Source organism: Amblyomma maculatum, chromosome 10, assembly GCF_055883805.1.
Source record: "Amblyomma maculatum isolate TAMU_Amacu chromosome 10, ASM5588380v1, whole genome shotgun sequence".
NCBI classification, from domain to species: Eukaryota; Metazoa; Arthropoda; class Arachnida; order Ixodida; family Ixodidae; genus Amblyomma; species Amblyomma maculatum.
Window position 1 is genome coordinate 61,359,870 of NC_139353.1, and position 17,605 is coordinate 61,377,474.

At 42.2% G+C, this 17,605-nt stretch overlaps 1 protein-coding gene across 1 annotated transcript in view; it reads right to left on the reverse strand.

Annotated features, from left to right (window-relative positions):
• The window catches only part of LOC146176642 (hapless 2-like), a 57,272-nt gene that overhangs the window by 19,650 nt on the left and 20,017 nt on the right, over positions 1-17,605 (reverse strand). Inside the window, exons 5-11 of the mRNA XM_084581346.1 lie at positions 17,155-17,326; positions 15,131-15,262; positions 12,235-12,353; positions 10,722-10,764; positions 7,737-7,927; positions 3,825-4,066; positions 1,640-1,737 (exon numbers count right to left, since the gene is read on the reverse strand). Coding sequence (XP_084437472.1) covers positions 1,640-1,737; positions 3,825-4,066; positions 7,737-7,927; positions 10,722-10,764; positions 12,235-12,353; positions 15,131-15,262; positions 17,155-17,326 — 997 coding nt within the window. The remainder of the gene's footprint in view (positions 1-1,639; positions 1,738-3,824; positions 4,067-7,736; positions 7,928-10,721; positions 10,765-12,234; positions 12,354-15,130; positions 15,263-17,154; positions 17,327-17,605) is intronic.

Genomic DNA, 17,605 nt, shown 5'->3' on the forward strand with positions numbered 1-17,605 from the left:
AGCCCTGAGAATTCTTCCATACCTTTTTCTTGTGCATGGCATGAGCTATCTATATCCTCTGTATATATATATATATATATATATATATATATATATATATATATATATATATATATATATATATCTGTATATATATATATATATATATATATATATATATATATATATATATATATATATATATATATATATATATATATATATATATATATATATATCTGTATATCTATATCTGTATATCTATCTATATCCTCTGAAGGACGCAGGGACCTCAACATCGCTCACTTCTGGACTTCACAAAATCAGCCAACCTTTTTCCATTCATTTAATCATTCATTCATCCTTCATCTCATATCCTACTGATGCCCTGAGGCAATAAATATCGACTAAAAAAAATATCCTCGGAATGGAACCAAAAATGAGGGATGACCTAATCCCACACATTAGTCAAGCAGCCTTATCTAAAAGATAGATTAATGTATATATAATCACAGGGGAGAACACGAAATCGCCCTGCTGCGTATACAATCAATATCTTTTGCATGAGTGCCCACTATCCTAGCCTAGAGGTGTATTTTTCCCTGTACATTTCATTCACTTCACTTGCTTCAGTTCAGGTGCGCTCCCTATCCAATGAGAAAGTAGCGGCGCCTGCCGGCAAATACTGAAACCATAAACCAAGCACGCGTGATTTCATGTCGGAGTGTGGCGTCCTCAACCTCACCTAACCCACCCACTTCCCTGTAGGCTGCAGGTCATCCTTAGACTCATGAATGAATGAATGAATGAATGAATGAATGAATGAATGAATGAATGAATGAATGAATGAATGAATGAATGAATGAATTTTTCTTCCTCCAGAACACCCAAGAAAAGAAAGACATTGCACCCTTCCGATGTCATATTACAATTTTATGGGTTTTGGAAAGTTCTTGTATTGTAGCAAAAAAGCAGACTATTAGTAGGACTATTAAAAAGTCAACACGATTACTACAACTCGCTTGTTCGACGATGAGAAGTGCCTGCTGCAAAGGCTGAAGCGACGAAGTAGGCGCCGGAAATTTAACAGTTTTTATATAATGCCGCAAAACAAAGTCATTTGAACTATCGCATGATCGTTTCCTTATTCTCTGTATAACCTGTCAAGACTGTTCCATATTTTAAAATAATCCAACCGCGGCTCTGATAACGAATTTTAAAGACAAGTCCGTGCTGAAATATTGTGCGGTAGATGTTCTCCTCTTTATGCAAACTGGTTTTGATCATTTTCCGAGGTACAGGCTTTGTCAAAAATAAACGGCCAAAGGATTTTTCCTCTAGTTACGTAGCGGAGCATCTCCAAAGTTGGAAATCTTGTCTATGACAAATCTCGTTCTCACTATTCTCTTGCTTGCCTCCATGTTCAAGTACTGCTTTCAGGAGCCCTGCTATGAGTCTCTGAAGCACAGTACTTAAACCGTACAATTAGAAAAAGACTGTACGTACGTATGCGTGTGAAAATATATGCGTGGTAAGGTATAGCGAGGTTTATTGCCTTCAGACCTACAAGTAGGCTTTGATCGATGGCAAAGTACAGGACTTCATATTAATTTCGACAAGAATATAATGCTGTTCCGCGGTCATTGAGATAAACACTTACGCTGCACTGGCAGGAAAGATAGCAGAAGCAATGCTTGCTGGGTCGGAGCGTAACAAGCCTTGAGGCAACCATGCCGTACTCCGAGTCATGGAGCTCCACTGCGAGTGACACAATGGGAGTAAGAGAGCGTGAATGTTTCCTCATAGTTTAATTCACATCAATACATTTCAAATGGCCTTTCCATGCGTACATGTAGTTCACCTGCACAATTGAACAGCGAAATAATTTTAGAAATTTATGATAGAAATGCTTGCTTATAGTGCAGGCACTTCAAGAACACCAAAAAGCTAGTATCCAAATTCAGGAGAGCGCACAAAAAATGAATAGAAAATTATAGATGTATTGACAAAAGGAAGGCAATAAACCAATGCAGGAGAGCGAACAAAATCGCGAACCGAGATGTCACCCGGGATAAGAAAGAGCAACTAAATAATGCAGGGCATACTTTGTGGGCGTGGGGGTGGGTATAGCCACCTGATTCTAACAATGACAAACACTAACACCTTGATTAAAAAGCAAGCCGCATTCCTCGACACGAATGCGCAGTACACCTCCAATGGATATTTGAGGACGAAATTTAACCTCAGATGCTCACCGACATATGCACGTGAAAGATTACCCCGCCAAAATGGCGTAGGGATTACGGCGCTCGATTACTGTTACCAAGAAACTGCGGGATGGAATCCTGACCTCGGCGGCCGCTTTTCGATGGAAGTGAAAAGCAAGGCGTCTGTGTGCTGTGTGATGTCAGTGCACGTTAAAAACACCAGGTGCTCGAAAATTCTGGAGTCCGCCACTACGGCGTCTGTCATAGCCTCAGTCGCTTTGAGACCTTAAACCCCACAAAACAAAACCAAAACCAAGCACGTGGAAGAGAAAGTGGTGTATGCAAAATAATTACAGGAAAACAAAGACCGCCACTCTAGTAAATGAGGTAAGCACCAACCTAGTTTTGTGTTATATGATTGTTGCCCTTCAACGAACACCTGAATATGTGTCAACTTACCCAGAGGCCAAACTTAAGCGGCGGCCTTTTCAAATTCGTTAGTGACTGGCGTAATTTTGGAGTTGTGTACACAGTTCAGCCGTCTTCTACTTTGGCGTATAACTTGCAAAAAGGTTCGTTTCAAGAGAGCGCTAGTAGCTCTCATATGACTCGGTTCCATTGTTCTGCCAGTTATAACGTCTGCTGCACTGCTATGAAGACCGCATAGACGCGTACGCGACGATTAGGGAAAAAACTAGCTGGAAGCATTGCCTCTATTTTCGGAAGCCTGCCCACTAAAAAAGTGGAGCGTCAGGGTAAAATGGCCGCCAACGGACTCGGCACTTTTAGCCGGGGATTCGCTTTCACTCTCTCTGCAGCGTCTTGTGTTCTGTAAAAACATGAATAGTTGCTTGAGCAAACAGCGCTACAGACAGAGTACATGGAAAGGGCTCACACGGCACTAAACCTTTCACTCCAGTTGAAGGTTTAGGGCCATGTGTGTCATTTTCCTTCGATGGCTTGTGCCCGCACAGCTGGGTTTTAAGTGACTATAGAAAACCTACCCGCTCAATCTGGTTTTATACTTCAACTACCAATTCCGAGGCGCACATCAATTGCTAAAGCCCGTTGAAGCATTAGACTACGTCGGGTTTCACTGCGGTAGAGGCACCGAACAGGCAGGGCCCATGCACGGTTACTAACAGCAAAGCAAGGCTACTATGCCCTGTGAAAGGTATGTGGGATAACTCCTAAGATTCACTGCGCTAAAAGGCCATCAGAGGAAAAACGCAGATGCGTCCGTGGAAGATAGCTTGCGTATTCGGAGCGTCTGACGTCCTAGACGTTTTTTTCCCCTTCAACTCGATACAGGACTGAATTTTATCGAGTCAACATGACCTCGTGCCAACGTCTCTGTTTCGTCGGCGCGTCTCATACAATCGCTCATGAGACGAACAATTCAAACTTCTCTACGATGTTTGATTGAAGCGATGTTTTATCACTATATAGTACACATCGCTCCAAATTTGTCTACTGCATACCGAAACAAATTGATTCCTCTTCCGATATTTCGAAGAAATATGACAAACCTTTCCCCTCTAAACGGCATAGGCTGAATGTTTGCGGGTCTCTTTACTGGTATTCCTACTTCAGCGCTTTCGTCAAAACTAAAATATAAACATTTCAGCGTTACTATACCAGTGCACAAGACGTCTTCGCGGATGTCCAATGCACCGAAGTGCACCGACGTGAGGAGCAGCATAGAACGCCTTGGTGTTACCAAGGCGGAGTCGATGTCGCTGTTGTCCACCCCGTGGCTGCATTGTGTCACCTGCATTGTGAAGATGGAGGGCAGCTCACCCAGGTTTGTCACGTCGACCCTTACAACCGAGCTGGAATCGGTGCTTCGAGAGGACACGACGTTTATTCTTCCCTTCTTCCTGATAAGGGGAGAGAGACAAACACCACGAGGGCATGCCTTATCAAACCTGCATGCTTAGTCAAACTGCTATGCTATATGCTAAACGGCAGCGCGAAATCTCAACACGGAGTTCGACGCGAAAGGAAACAAGAGCACGGAAATGTACCAACAGAGACATATAGTACGATGCGCTTCACAAACGGCGAGAAATGTTAAGAAAAAGCTGGCAGTATGTACAGAGATGAAACGGATGTACAGGGTAAACTGTGAAGCTAATTAACAGTGTCAATAATTGGCAGTAGTCAATTACAAAAATTCTTCATAAAGTCGGAAGTATATACAACCCTAACTTTTTATTTTACTTCAGTCCTGAATGTTCTCTTCCATGAATAATTAACTACATTTCAGAATTTTTTTTACTGCATAGTCTATGGAAATGATTTGAGGAAGCGAAGACACAACAAAATTATTACTTTCTATGAGCTCTTTGTGCACGAGCCTTCCTAAATATAATGGTTTTGTTTCGGTTTGTTTCGGTTTAACGTCCCAAAGCGACTAAGGCTATGAGAGACGCCGTAGTGGAGGACTCCAGAAATTTTGACCACCTGGGATTCTTTAACGTGCACTGACATCACACAGCACACGGATGCCACTCCGTTTCGCCTCCCTCTAAACGCAACCGCCGAGGTCGGGTTCGAACCCGGGAATTCCGGCACAGTAGTCGGACGTCTTACCACTGCACCACCCCGGGGTCTTAAATATAATGTATGGTCCACTTATGTTTCCCCAAACGTATTAAAACAGTTGGCAATAAAATATGCGCCACCGCGGGTAACTGAAAAATAGATTACACACCATGATTTGACAAAATATTGAAATACATTGCGACACTATTATGTAGATGGAGTTTTTAATGAACTCAATAAAACGCCGTATAATATACATTCGCGAGATAAACCGAAGAACCTAAGTTCTGTTTAACTATCTTCTATATTTTGGGGGTTTTCTAGTGACTTCTTGTTGCTGAGTGGGAAGCTTTGTTTCTTCCTAACGTGGGTGTTGCTGGCATTCAAGTCGCATGGTCTTCATTTTTCCCTAAGAAAGATCCTACTCTGGATAACACGCAGTTGGTGCTTAGATCGAGCGGTACAATTTACTGTATGTTTTACTGGGACCCACACTCAGTAATTAGATAACCGATCATCCGACTGGCTAACCGACCGACCCACGGTGTTCAGTGATGACGAACTGACTGTCCAAGTCTCACAGCCACCAGTACTGACCAGCCAACCGACTGAGAGATTGATCTAATAATCGATGGATTGATTGAACCAGAATGCCAGCCATTGTTGGAACGATTGATTCAACTGCATTGGTTCAAACCGATCAACGCCGTTTGACGGCGTTGATGGGGTGACAAAACGACTCTCCAGCCTCACAGTCACCTGTGCAGCTTAGAGGAGCTCTCTGCATGAAAACACTGGCAAGGTTTCCGATCACCGACCGTTTCTACCACTGCTGAAGCAACGAAACGATTAGCCATGCAAATCACAGAAAAAAGCTTCAGGAAGCAGATTCGCGAGCAAAAGAGGAAATATTTAAATACCATAATATAACGTCGCAAGGTGCTGCCGTGGTGTACTTAAAGCGCACAACGTACCAATGTAAAGATTAACACAGTCTCAAATCAGCTATATGTACTCTGACATTTCCAACTGAAAGGCGTGAAGTCACCCTGCATAAACATGAATGAAGGTTTACTGAACGTAAATCTCACGAACGTAAACACCTCAGTGTGCAGTGATGTCGACACCTTCCAAATACATTAAAGAAATACCCCTTAATACCATAACTTTTGATCATTAGTGAGTCAGTCGCGACAGCGAAATAAAAAACGTTTAAGCAGCTCCTCTGGAGAGTTCGTACATAGGGTTCGCCTAGAAACAAAGCATAGTTCATTTTATTGCCGGATAGTTATATCCTCTGCGTAAGCTTGTGTAATTGGCGTCAATTTGCAATTTTATTTTTGATGTTGTGTGATGCTCATCTGCAGTAGCCTTTCAAATACGATGCCAGGTGAGATATTTCATTGTTTATAAATGCGCGTTTTCTCGTCTACCGTCTCCTCGACACGTTGGATTCGTATGCTTTATTGTGCAAGAAAACGCTTTAAATTGGCTACCGCCTTAAAACACTATTTATCTAGGGTAGCTTTATAACTGAGCTTCAGTGAAATTTTTGCGTATTTTGTAGTACAGCACTCTTGGAGTAGGCAAGCCTAACTCAATTTGGGCGAAAATAACTATAACAGAACGGTGATTGATCACTTTGAGGGCATGTCACCAAGGTATTCAATTAATGAGCCCAAGAGGAAATAATTTCAGAAAATAGAAACCTGGAACCGTGGTCAGTTCATCACCTACACTCGTGTAAGTATGTTATATCCCGCTAACATGACACAAGAAAAATGACGCAGGGAGAGCCAGCTGCATTACTGCTACTCTGTAAAAAAGTTTTGCTGAAAAATACACACATTTTCTGGCAGCTGTCCTGCCAGAAATTTTCTGTTCTGCTATGTTTTCTGTTTCTTAATTTTTCTGTGATTTCACAGTTTTTTCTGCTTACAGCTGATAGAAAATTCTTGTAAATTGACAAAAACGTTCTGTTATACCACGTTTTTTGTTTCTTATTTGCTTTTTCTGTCACAGTGAAAATAATGATGCAATAATATCTTTTTTTTACTCCTCTTTCATTTCACGTTTTCTGTCTCTAACAACACTAAAATTTCATTAGGCGCCGATTTCTTCAATGAGCACTATTTCAAGGCGAAAGCCTTGCCAATTACATCTCAAAAATATTTCAAGGCGCTGGCAATACTCGATGGCACCCATAAGGTTGGCCTCGCAGCAGCCGTTGTCTAGCCACCGAAAAGAGGCAAGTGGAACAAGGCGCAACAGATAACACTGTAGCAGGGAGCCAACCAAAAACAGACCTCAATGAGGCGCCACTAGTTATCTGCTTTCGAATCGACATTATTACGCAGCCGATGATGGACAGCGTCTTCAGGATTGTCATACCATTTCGCTTTCTATTCAGAATTTACCTACTATTACCTATTACTATTACTATTACCTACTATTGAAGTAAAAATTAGTTTAGGTAGAAAATAAAACAGACGGCAAAAATATATCTAATTGGTTACCTTCCAATAAAGGTTTCCGCTGGAGAACAGAAAATTACTGGGTTTTTTTCGTGAACCTATTTTGGTCAATGAAGTAGAACAGATATTTTCTGTACTGGTAGAGAAATTTTCCTTAAAAATACCTGTAATTTCACACAGATTTTTTACAGTGTACGTTACTGTGGCCAGGCTAACAATAAGGGTCATTATTCGTTTCATATCTTCTGCATTTGTGCTCTACTATTTTCTGCATATTCCAATCTAAACAACGTGCTTTACTAGATATTTTTGTGAGTTGTTTTAGCGAAAAGCAGACAAGAAAAGAAAACCAGTCAAGTTTTACAGTCCAGTTTAGGCGATTGCTTACGGGGTGGCAGTGACGTATATATTTTCTAAGAGACGGGGTTCGCTGATCCTTCTCCCAATGTTTGGGAAAATTTTGCATCATGAAAGTGAAGATAGATTTTTTTTTTTTTATTAGGTGGCAATACAAAGAAGCTCACAATACCCATCTCTCAGCAGAGCAATCCCGTCGGCGTTTATCTCGAGCAGAATCATGCTCAGATGCGGATGGTCGTATATAAAACTGAGGAACCGCTCGCCGCTTGTCTCATTGAAGAGGATAGGTGCCTCGGGAAGATTTTCCTTGAAATAACTGAGAAGAATTCGAGAGGGAGGTTCGCCCGACGCCAACTTCTCCTGTAAGAAATATCAGCACTGTGGTGACACATGTTGGGATTGAAGTGTACGCGAAATGAATTCAATAACTAAGCCGCAGCAACATTGTGTAGCACATTATATTATAATGTCGCCTTCTGTCAACTGAACGAAGAGAATTGTGGATAAGAGCAGCAATGTAAGAAGAATCTGTGATTAATGAAACGTGTGTAGGCATTTTTAATGCTTTCCGTCCACGATTGCTACAAGTGCGCGTTTTCAACGCGGTAGCGCAATATATATCCGTGAATACCCTGCAGACATAGCTCTGCGGGTGTTATTTACTTCCCAAAAAGCTGTTCACTTCTTACGGAAACCATATTTGGAATAATACTTGTCCGAGTGATATAAAACAAGAGAGGTGCAGCGGAAACACGCGTCTATGGCCACAGCTTGCACACGCGAATTAGCTTTGCGTGGGAACGTCGTAGCTAGATCTGCCGCATTCCTCCTTAACACGCGGAAAATATATGCACTACCGCATGACACAGGATATATATATATGAAAGCATTGGGGATCATACTTTGTGTCTTCTTTCTTTAATTTTTACTTGGATAATCAGAGAAATTAGTAATGTAATCTGTTTAGGGGAAAGATAAATAAACACATAATAGAAGAAACAACAACGTGCCGATGGTGGGAACCGAACCCACGACCTCCAAATATTGCGTCCGGTGCTCTTACAACTGAGCTACATCGGCCGCTGTCCCCCCTGCTACTTTCTTGGGTATTAATGTTGTCTATATACGAACCTTGAGAGTGTTGACCAGTGCCACCATCAACCATAGCGGTGGACGTGGAGCGTCCTGTGTTACCGCCAGCGTCACGCAGAACTTTATGTTTAATTATCTTTCCCCTAAACAGATTACATTACTAATTTCTGTGATTATCCTTAGTAAACATTAAAAAAAAAAGACACAAAGTATGATTCCCAATGCTTTCCTTGGCCTCGCCGACTGTTGACTTCTTTTCTTCATGTATTATAACGAGCACCATCATTTCCCCTTCATTTATCTGCTTATGCATATATATATATATATATATATATATATATATATATATATATATATACAAGATGTTACTGAAATATATTTGTACCCTTATTTGCCAACCGAAGTGAAATCATCATTATGTAAATTTATCACATACAATTTCAGTGCAGAGATTAGTATCCTCATTATATGCGGACTGGGTAAAAGATTTGAAAATCTAATTTTTGTCCTTTGATGGGTGCCTAATTAAAATGAAATATAGAAGTATGCAACAATAGAGAGTTTGGTATAGCGGGCTTTGTGTGATTGCGCGCTGAGCGGAATAACGGGTCTATTACGCGCATGCACAGAACGTCAACGTAGAAATAGCGTTAGCGTATGCACGTACTTTTACACACTTAGCGTTGCCGGTTTTGCGTATTTAGCATGCAAATATAGCGCCGCCCTTCCAAATAACGGCTACTCGCTTCAGCTGAATAAGAAGTCGTTTTGATCTTGATTGACACTTTTACACATGACTACTGGTGTTGCTGTTTCTCACTACGATTGATCTCGCTTTCAAGACCAAGTTAGGCAATAGTTGCTCTGGAGATGCACTCCGAAATCCTAATGGAGCTTTTATCTGCAATGCTCTGCCGACTGCAACACTTCAGAACTTTGCCGAACAAGTAGCAATGCAACAGAAATTGGTTTAGAGCTTAATGAGAGTATTTTATGTATTTCAAAAATTTAATGTGGCAATCTATAATAATTTTATGAAAGTAATTTTTCCATAGAATCTCATCGGAAGGAAAGAATTCATTTTTTACCGGTTTGCACTTAGCACTTTTATATCTAGATGGCGCCACTAGGCTAACGCTTCTTATTGCGTATAATATTTGTTGCGGAGGAATTACTTGGCCATATTAATGGCGGATAAGAGTGCTGGCGTAATAAAGGCTCTAACTGCTTTGATGTACCGATGTTTGGGAACCTAGGAGCATTAGTAACCATTGATAAAGGATGATTCGCCTCCGTAAATAGTAGATCGCATTTAACAGTTTTGGAATTTGATGGCATGACTACTAAGATACAAACTTCTTGCGACAAGCTAGCGTATCGCGCTAACGCTTCACTAGAACTCTGTAGTGAAAGGCATGTTTTGAACATGAAGAAGAACATATCGTTGAAAAATTAGGCCCTATAAACCACACATGGGCAGCTGAACTTTTCATTGCGTTGTTCAACAAAAACAAAAAGGCCATTAGAGACTCCCGATTCATCTGAGAGAGTTCATTTTACCATGCTTCAAAATTCATTACCTACGTACTAGCAGGCGTCACATAATAACTGTTTTTTATAAAGCTAACACCAAAACAAGAACAAACATATTATGCGAGCATATGACATAACGCCAGACGGGAGTCCCTTTTACAAACAAGCTATTGCACTAAAAGGAAACCTTTTGCATAACATAACATCATCTAACATGCTCGATGCCATCCTTCAATTAATTTTTTTTTTCACGAGTAAAGCCACCGCATTTTTCACTCTAGACACACTACAGGGTATGCTTCTCGTCCTTCATAGACATCAACAAAACGTAAAGGAAAAGCAGTAAAAACAAAGCCTTATTCTCCTCCTACGTGCTAAATAGATACTTCCCATTTGATTCAAATAATCAAAACTAATTTGAAAATTATACCAAAAACTGTCCATATATTGGTAAAGATTTTGAGCTGTAATAATCAATATGCCCAAGCAATAAAACTGCATCAAACACGGAATGAGGTGTGTCCTTTACCTCTTCTTCAAGGAACAGGTCGTACGGCTCGCCCTCAAAGCACCTGCAGTAAAGAACAATGGGACGAATGCGATGCCACATTTGTTTTAATTTAATGGAGAATGCAGGCACATTTATTGAAATCTAAAAAAACAGAGACTAAGGTTTCTATGCCGATCGCCGTGGTACGGCACACTGCCTTCTAACCAGAGATAGGACGTTTGATTAGGTAGTGACGTCCATAAATTTCTCTACACAAAAACCGGCCTCGAGGTTTCGTGTACTGTAAATACACAAAAGTAATCGTGTATAAACTTCGTATTTACTCATGTTCATACAAATTGAAAGTACGTACAATATTGATAGAGTCAGTAAGGCGTTAATACAGATTTTAAAGACTGTTGACGACCATTTTTGTAATGGTCAGGACATTATTGAGTGCCGAAAAGGCGTCTTCTACCAGAAACAATTCGCTGCCAACAAAAAAATACTTTTCTATGAAGACACCATTATTGATTTAAAACCCGCCTTCTCGGGTCAATACTTTTATACTAAAGTGTTCAAGCAGGTGCATAATCAATTTCTAAATACCATATCATAAAACCGGTGGTAGCGCACGTCTGTTTAGTTGCTTTGACCTTCTTTAGGTTCAGTACAACATCAAGACTATAAATAACAAGAAAAATAGCCTGCATATATAGTGTCTCAGAACACAACAGCTGTGAAAATGTTTTCGTTATTTACCTACCCCATTTATTACCACATCGCAGACGTTAGAAGACCTTATGCGAGAGCGGACACAGTTCTTTCGGTCGAAGAATCTTGGCCCAAGTTTCGGCTCAGATATTCTCGGAAGTGCTCGGAACGTGGTAGTGAATATAGTGGACTGTATATAGTTCTGGAGGTTTCCCTTTCATTAAGGTGCAGTTCAGGTGTTCACTGAGAACTGTAAAAGATACTTCTGCATTCCTTTGTTATAAACCAATTAAGAAACTCAGTGTAGATGTCAAGAGAAAAGTTAGACAGATACTGCGCCTTCTTTTCCATAAAAATTATTTTAAAGAAAAACCAAATAAAATCTCGCGGAATGAAAAGGTGGCGATAAATGCGCTATCGCGTCTACTCTGAATAAACTTGAGCGTCCTGCTAGTTTATTTTCAGGCAATATATTAGAGTGATGCAACTTTTGAAATGCAGAGTAAGAAAATGTACCTTAATAATAGTTACATTATTAGGAGTATTTGGTCGTCATAAATTATTTCGACAAAGTGCGTTACAATATTAGGATCGGCTGGGCAGCGAGGAGAAGTTTCCTATCCTTTGGAGCTTTCTCTCCGAGCAACTTCTCGCTGAATGATGATTGCTGCTTCAAATACCCCACCACCGCTATCGCGAGAGTGTAGTCTCCTTGCAGTTGTTGACGACGCAACCGCATCTACAGATTGCATTCGAATACAGTTTCCTGGTCGCATACATAATTCTTCGAATAATCAAAATTGCCTCCGGGACTTGTTGACATTTGCAGTTTGTGTACCTATTGTTCGTCGAGTGGCAGTGCTCGGAAGTGTTGGCTGCAGACTTATTGATGCACTCCATTACGTCCGCAGGCTTCGTCAAGTTGCTTGGAATGAGCATAATGCTATCGGATCCTTTCTGCGAAAGGGAAAGAATGTGAAATTGTATCTTTGCCCCCTACCTGCCCTTAAAGTCCGGCGCTGAATTTCAGCCCACGTACGCAGAACAAACCAAACAAGGGTTGCAGGTGCAATATAACGCAAAGCGCCTTTACTCCTTTCTTTCTCCAAAATATATTAAGCGTTCGAGCACCATAGTTTGTGAAATCTAAGTATCGTGTCGCCCAGATTCAGATTTTCAAAGGGATATGTGAGTGGAATAGACAGGCATTCAACAAAAATTACGGATCAGGTATAAATATTTTCTTATAAAAAAGCGCTGGTAGACAGGGATAAGATGGAGGAAAGACACGTATGGCACTGTTTTGTCTTTCTATGTCTAATCCCCGTGTCCGCGTGCTGTTCTATAACGAATGCATAACCAACTCGCGCAAACTGCCGTTTTACTACAGGTACAGACAAGTGCGGCAAAATTCGTTAAGAAGAGAATACGTGTAGTAATAAAAGTACAGGCAACCAACCACAATACTTCTTATATTATTTTGCTTAACCGTGAAAATTATTCCGATTGGTGAATATATAGTTCAAGTGCTATATAATGTTAGTTAAGCAAGCGTAACGGCTACAGTTTAGTACAGAAAAGAATGTTATGATCGAGAGACAGTTTAGGCCGGATAAACTGAGTTCTAAAGGATCGGTAAATAGTTTAATGTATCGATAACTCAGCATGTCATCACGCGAGCTTCATTAACTCTGAAGAGTAACCTAGGAGCGCGTTTCCTGCGCCGTGCTGACCGCTGGCCTACTGTCATCACACCGCTCGCCACAGGCGCCTCTCCAAACCTGGGAGGACTGGGAGACCTCCCTGCGATCAGCGGAACCGGCCAGGCAGAAGATCATCATCATCATCATGATCATCAAAACATTTTATTTTCATTCTAAATGAGACTCTTTTTTGGACCCCCTGGCACGCAGGTATGAGGAAGCCCTACTCAGGAGCCTCGCAAACTAAGGTCTGGTGAGGACACATTGTTGCGTCACGGCCTCAGCCGCCAGGCGGACGGTTTGTTGCTGTTGAGCGCTGTTCTCGCTCCGCAGCAAGGTCTCCCAGGCTTCTCTATATATATTTTGCTCGGCGCCCGGGCTGCCAGCACATTCTCAAATTACGTGGCCTTCAGTTCCCCTCTCCCCGCATGTTATACAATACTGGTCTTTCTCCTCTTTAGAAATTGTTACGCATATCCAGAAGGGGCATATGATTTCCCCCTTGCAATCTTCTCCACGCAATTGCCTCCTCGTTTCCGAGGGAACGGTCGAACCGTGGATAGGCCCTCCTGCTGAGCTTATAATGTTCCGTGATCTCGTTGTATGAAATCAAGCTATCCTTCATGACCATGCAAGAGGGCTGCTCTACGACCGCCCGGTGGTCAGTCGGGCCGCATACGTCATGGACCAACATCACATGAACGTTTAAATCGCGGGTGCGGTCGTGCGGAGACCCAGGAGGCCTTTGTGTCTCAAATTCTTCGTGAAATAAAGTTTGTCCTCCTTCTCCTCGGCACAGGTGCGGCGGTCCCACAGCCCCATTGAATCCCGCGAGGCATGCAGCGCACCCTAACCCATCCTTAGGGAACCTACACGTTTCACCGCGCGCAACATGTAGGATCCCTAGCACACCCTAAAGTAACGATAGAAGTTCCGCGTTCCATTTTTTTCGCCGCCAAGCAACAGTGTAGCACACTGAAGCCGACCCGACGGGCACACCGGCTGAATTGCATCATCCGTTGTGGCTATGGCGTGCCGCGCCGTGCGGGAGCTCTAGCGACGGTGACTAATTTCGATTAAGACAGCCAAAGAAATCCCTTCCTAACTGCTGTCCGGTATGACTGCTCGGCTCCTGCACACAGGACGTATGGCTTCGCTGCCAAACTTGGTTGCTTATGCGGCACCTTTGTGCAACTTTAAGCCTGTACATTTAGCGCCATTTCGTGTCAAGCTCGTATAAAGGGCGCACAATGGTGTGCTTTCATTAAAGTCCCTTCACGTGCTGCTCCATAGACGCAAGCAAGCGCTGAACTATGAGAGCTCGCGCCTCGCACCCCGGGCTCGTGGATGCAACCACTGATCCGCAACACGCGGCGCAAGAGCCGTTGTAGTTGGGAGCTGTCTTAACTAAAATTAGGGTGCATTCATTGTCAGCGTCGTCTTCAACTGTGAAGCAACCCATGTGAGCAGCCACAAGCATTTGATCATGAAGGCTCGCCTCGATGCATGAAAACCAGCGCACCGAAACCAGCTTCCCTGCAAGACAGCCATGCCGCGTTAAAAAGTAAAAAGTGTGTCGTACCGAAGCGCTATTTCAAGCGGACACATTCAACTCATCTCGCGGTTTTACAACTTTAGGACTGCCACCAAGTGGCCAGTTCAAAGCCGGTGACCGGGCTCCATAGGCTAAAGGTGATCGCGGAACCCTCTTTAGGAAAAGCACCCCTTTGGGCACGGGGCCAAGTTCGATATATCAGGTGTTATGCTCAACATGACTTCGATAAACATGAACACTGCGATATTTTCGTATGCGATTTTCAAGGCATATTTTGCCGATGATTTTCAGATCGTTAGATGCATGAAATAATTTTATATATTCGGCTTTCAGAGTTCAGCTGCAGTATCCTCCGGTTACATTACAGGGAAAAAAATTGTACTTGAAGTTACTGAAGAGAAGAAAAATTGATTGAAAAATTCTATCCACACTATAGAAAGGAGTAAATAATGCAAGTGATGTGAAACATGGCTCACAGCGTACACTGGCGGCAAATTAGCGACAGGAGCACCTATTGGTGGAAATGGAACGAGCACTCGCAACTTCCTGTAGTTCTTCAGTACAAATGCGGACGGCGCTGCCTTCTCGGACAAGAAAGTTGCGGTCACCTGCGAAAGAAACAACCTGCAAGCATTATGCAGCTATAAAAGCGAGGCCATTCAGAAACCGGAAGGCTCAAGCCTAAAGTCTTACAAGGCATATGAACTCTGAATTTAGCGTTTTCATGGGCAAGAGAGTGGGCCTCTGCAGCACCAAAGCGCCCGTTCTTTGCCTGTCACGTTAGTGCTCTACATTACACAGGCGGCTTATATTTATTACTTCTGAGTAGCCTTAACACGATTTCGGAAAGGTGAGGGCCACACGAAAAAACAATCATCTGCCGGTAAGTAGCGCCATAGCCGGAGTAACGAGCAGCACTTAACTTCCAATGAGAAGAATCGATGACGCGAAGGGATCTTTATAAGATACTAGGCGCTTGAGGGAAGGCCGCAAGTTGATTTTAAAAACAGTTTCTTCCGTAATTGTCTTCCGTAATGTATTCCGTAATGTATTTCCGTAATGTATTCCGTAATGTCTTTCCGTAATGTCTTCCGTGATTGGCGGATGTCGAAAACAGCGGTATCGTGGCAACCACTATGCCTGTAATTTAAAACCTTATAGTTAACTTTTAAATAACAATGATACGGACCCACTTTTGAAGGTCAGCAGTTCTAGTCACTGCGTGATGTGCGTCATCGCCATTTCGACTATGTCATCGCGTTCGCCGCTCATGGATCCTCATGCTGTGGCAGGCAGTGGCCCTAGCTCGTGCACCGTGGACAGTCGCGAACAGGCGAAAGTCGCTCTACGTTCAAAGTCGGCGTGTAGTTTTGGAAAGTCAAATGATATTGCCTATATTGCGCCAGCTGCAAATCTAACAGTAATCATATCTTAAAGACTTATAAAGCTGTATCTGACAACTGGAACAGTACAGCTACTACCAAATGCCGGTCTCAAGGTTAGTAAAATTTTATCGCTTAGATTTTATATAATCAGATTACTCGTTACCACAAAACGTATGTTCTGCTGACAAATGCCAACGATGATATTTAATTGAGGTAGAACCTATCCCATTACATCAAAGATTATACATTTAAACAATCAGTAACGAGCTCCGCCAAACTATCAGGTATGTGTAAAGGAAGCAAATAGTCGCTGCAGCAAGCAAAAAACTGAGTTCTGTATTAGGGGGTGCTCTTTCTAACATAGAAAATCATGATTGTAATGAATTTTAGAAGTGAACATTTTAACTAAAGCAGAAGAAAATGCACACCACGCATCGCCAAGAGCGTCCACGTCGATGACATGCCGCCTGCAGTGACCGATGAACGGCTCGCGTACTTTGGCGCTAGCAACCCTCCTAAACTTAATGCGTGCGTTACTTCAATATGTTATACTCATGCAAGTACTATTAACAGCAACGTTTTTTTTTTCGCGCTTTTGTTTCCGAAATTGATGTTTTAGACGTTAGTAATTACGGAAAAACTTGTGATATCAGCTCGCTACTCTTAGGTAATTTGTAGTTCGCATTTAGATGAAGTGAGGCTTGAGGAAAACGGAAATATAACTTACATTGCGTTTTACGTATTTATTTCTGTTCTCGTAGAAGGCTGACAAAAGTGGTATAATGGACTAAAACCGAAACGTATTTGATTATATTGCCTGCTTTTACGCGCACCCTTGCCTTATCCTACATCGCCTGTATGAAGAAAGCGAAACATTACCCAGGGGAAAATTTAAGCATAAATTATTTTGCTGCCGTATAATTATACTAATAGCTGACCCATGTGTTCGATATTTAGCCCATCCTCTGAGAAGCGGTAGGAGGAAACCTAGATATCTGCATAGAATACTTTAGGGCAAATGCCACGCTGCCCGCATAATGAACCATAGTTACACTGTTTAAGGGTTTAGTGCATTTGCAATATCTGATATGCTTATTTGCAGTACAAATGCCTGCCGTTTTTTCGCTGTTGGCGTCCTCGGGATGTTCGGCGCTCATAACCAGCTCTTCTGGGTGCTCCGAGAAGGTTTTCCAGCGCTCTGGAAGGGAGGCGTGTTCCCTTTGCACGAAGAGTTGCACGTACGTCTCCTGCTTGATGACCGGAGGGCCCAGAAGCGACATGGTGTACCTCGATGTGGAAAACATGTGCCAAACATCATCTTTTCGGTCGAATCAAATGAAGGAAAATAAGGTTGCATATACAATCGACGACAGCTATATACTCGTGTTTTTTTTTTTTTTTTTTATGCAGGAGTAAAGGAGAACGGCAACGCCGCAATGTCATAACAAACGACTCCGTAATTGGCCTACGATCAATAGAATGTTCACATCTATTTAAGATAAACAGTTCCCCCATCCTATCGAAAATCCTATAACGAGACAATTAATGACTAAAGCGTTTGCCTTT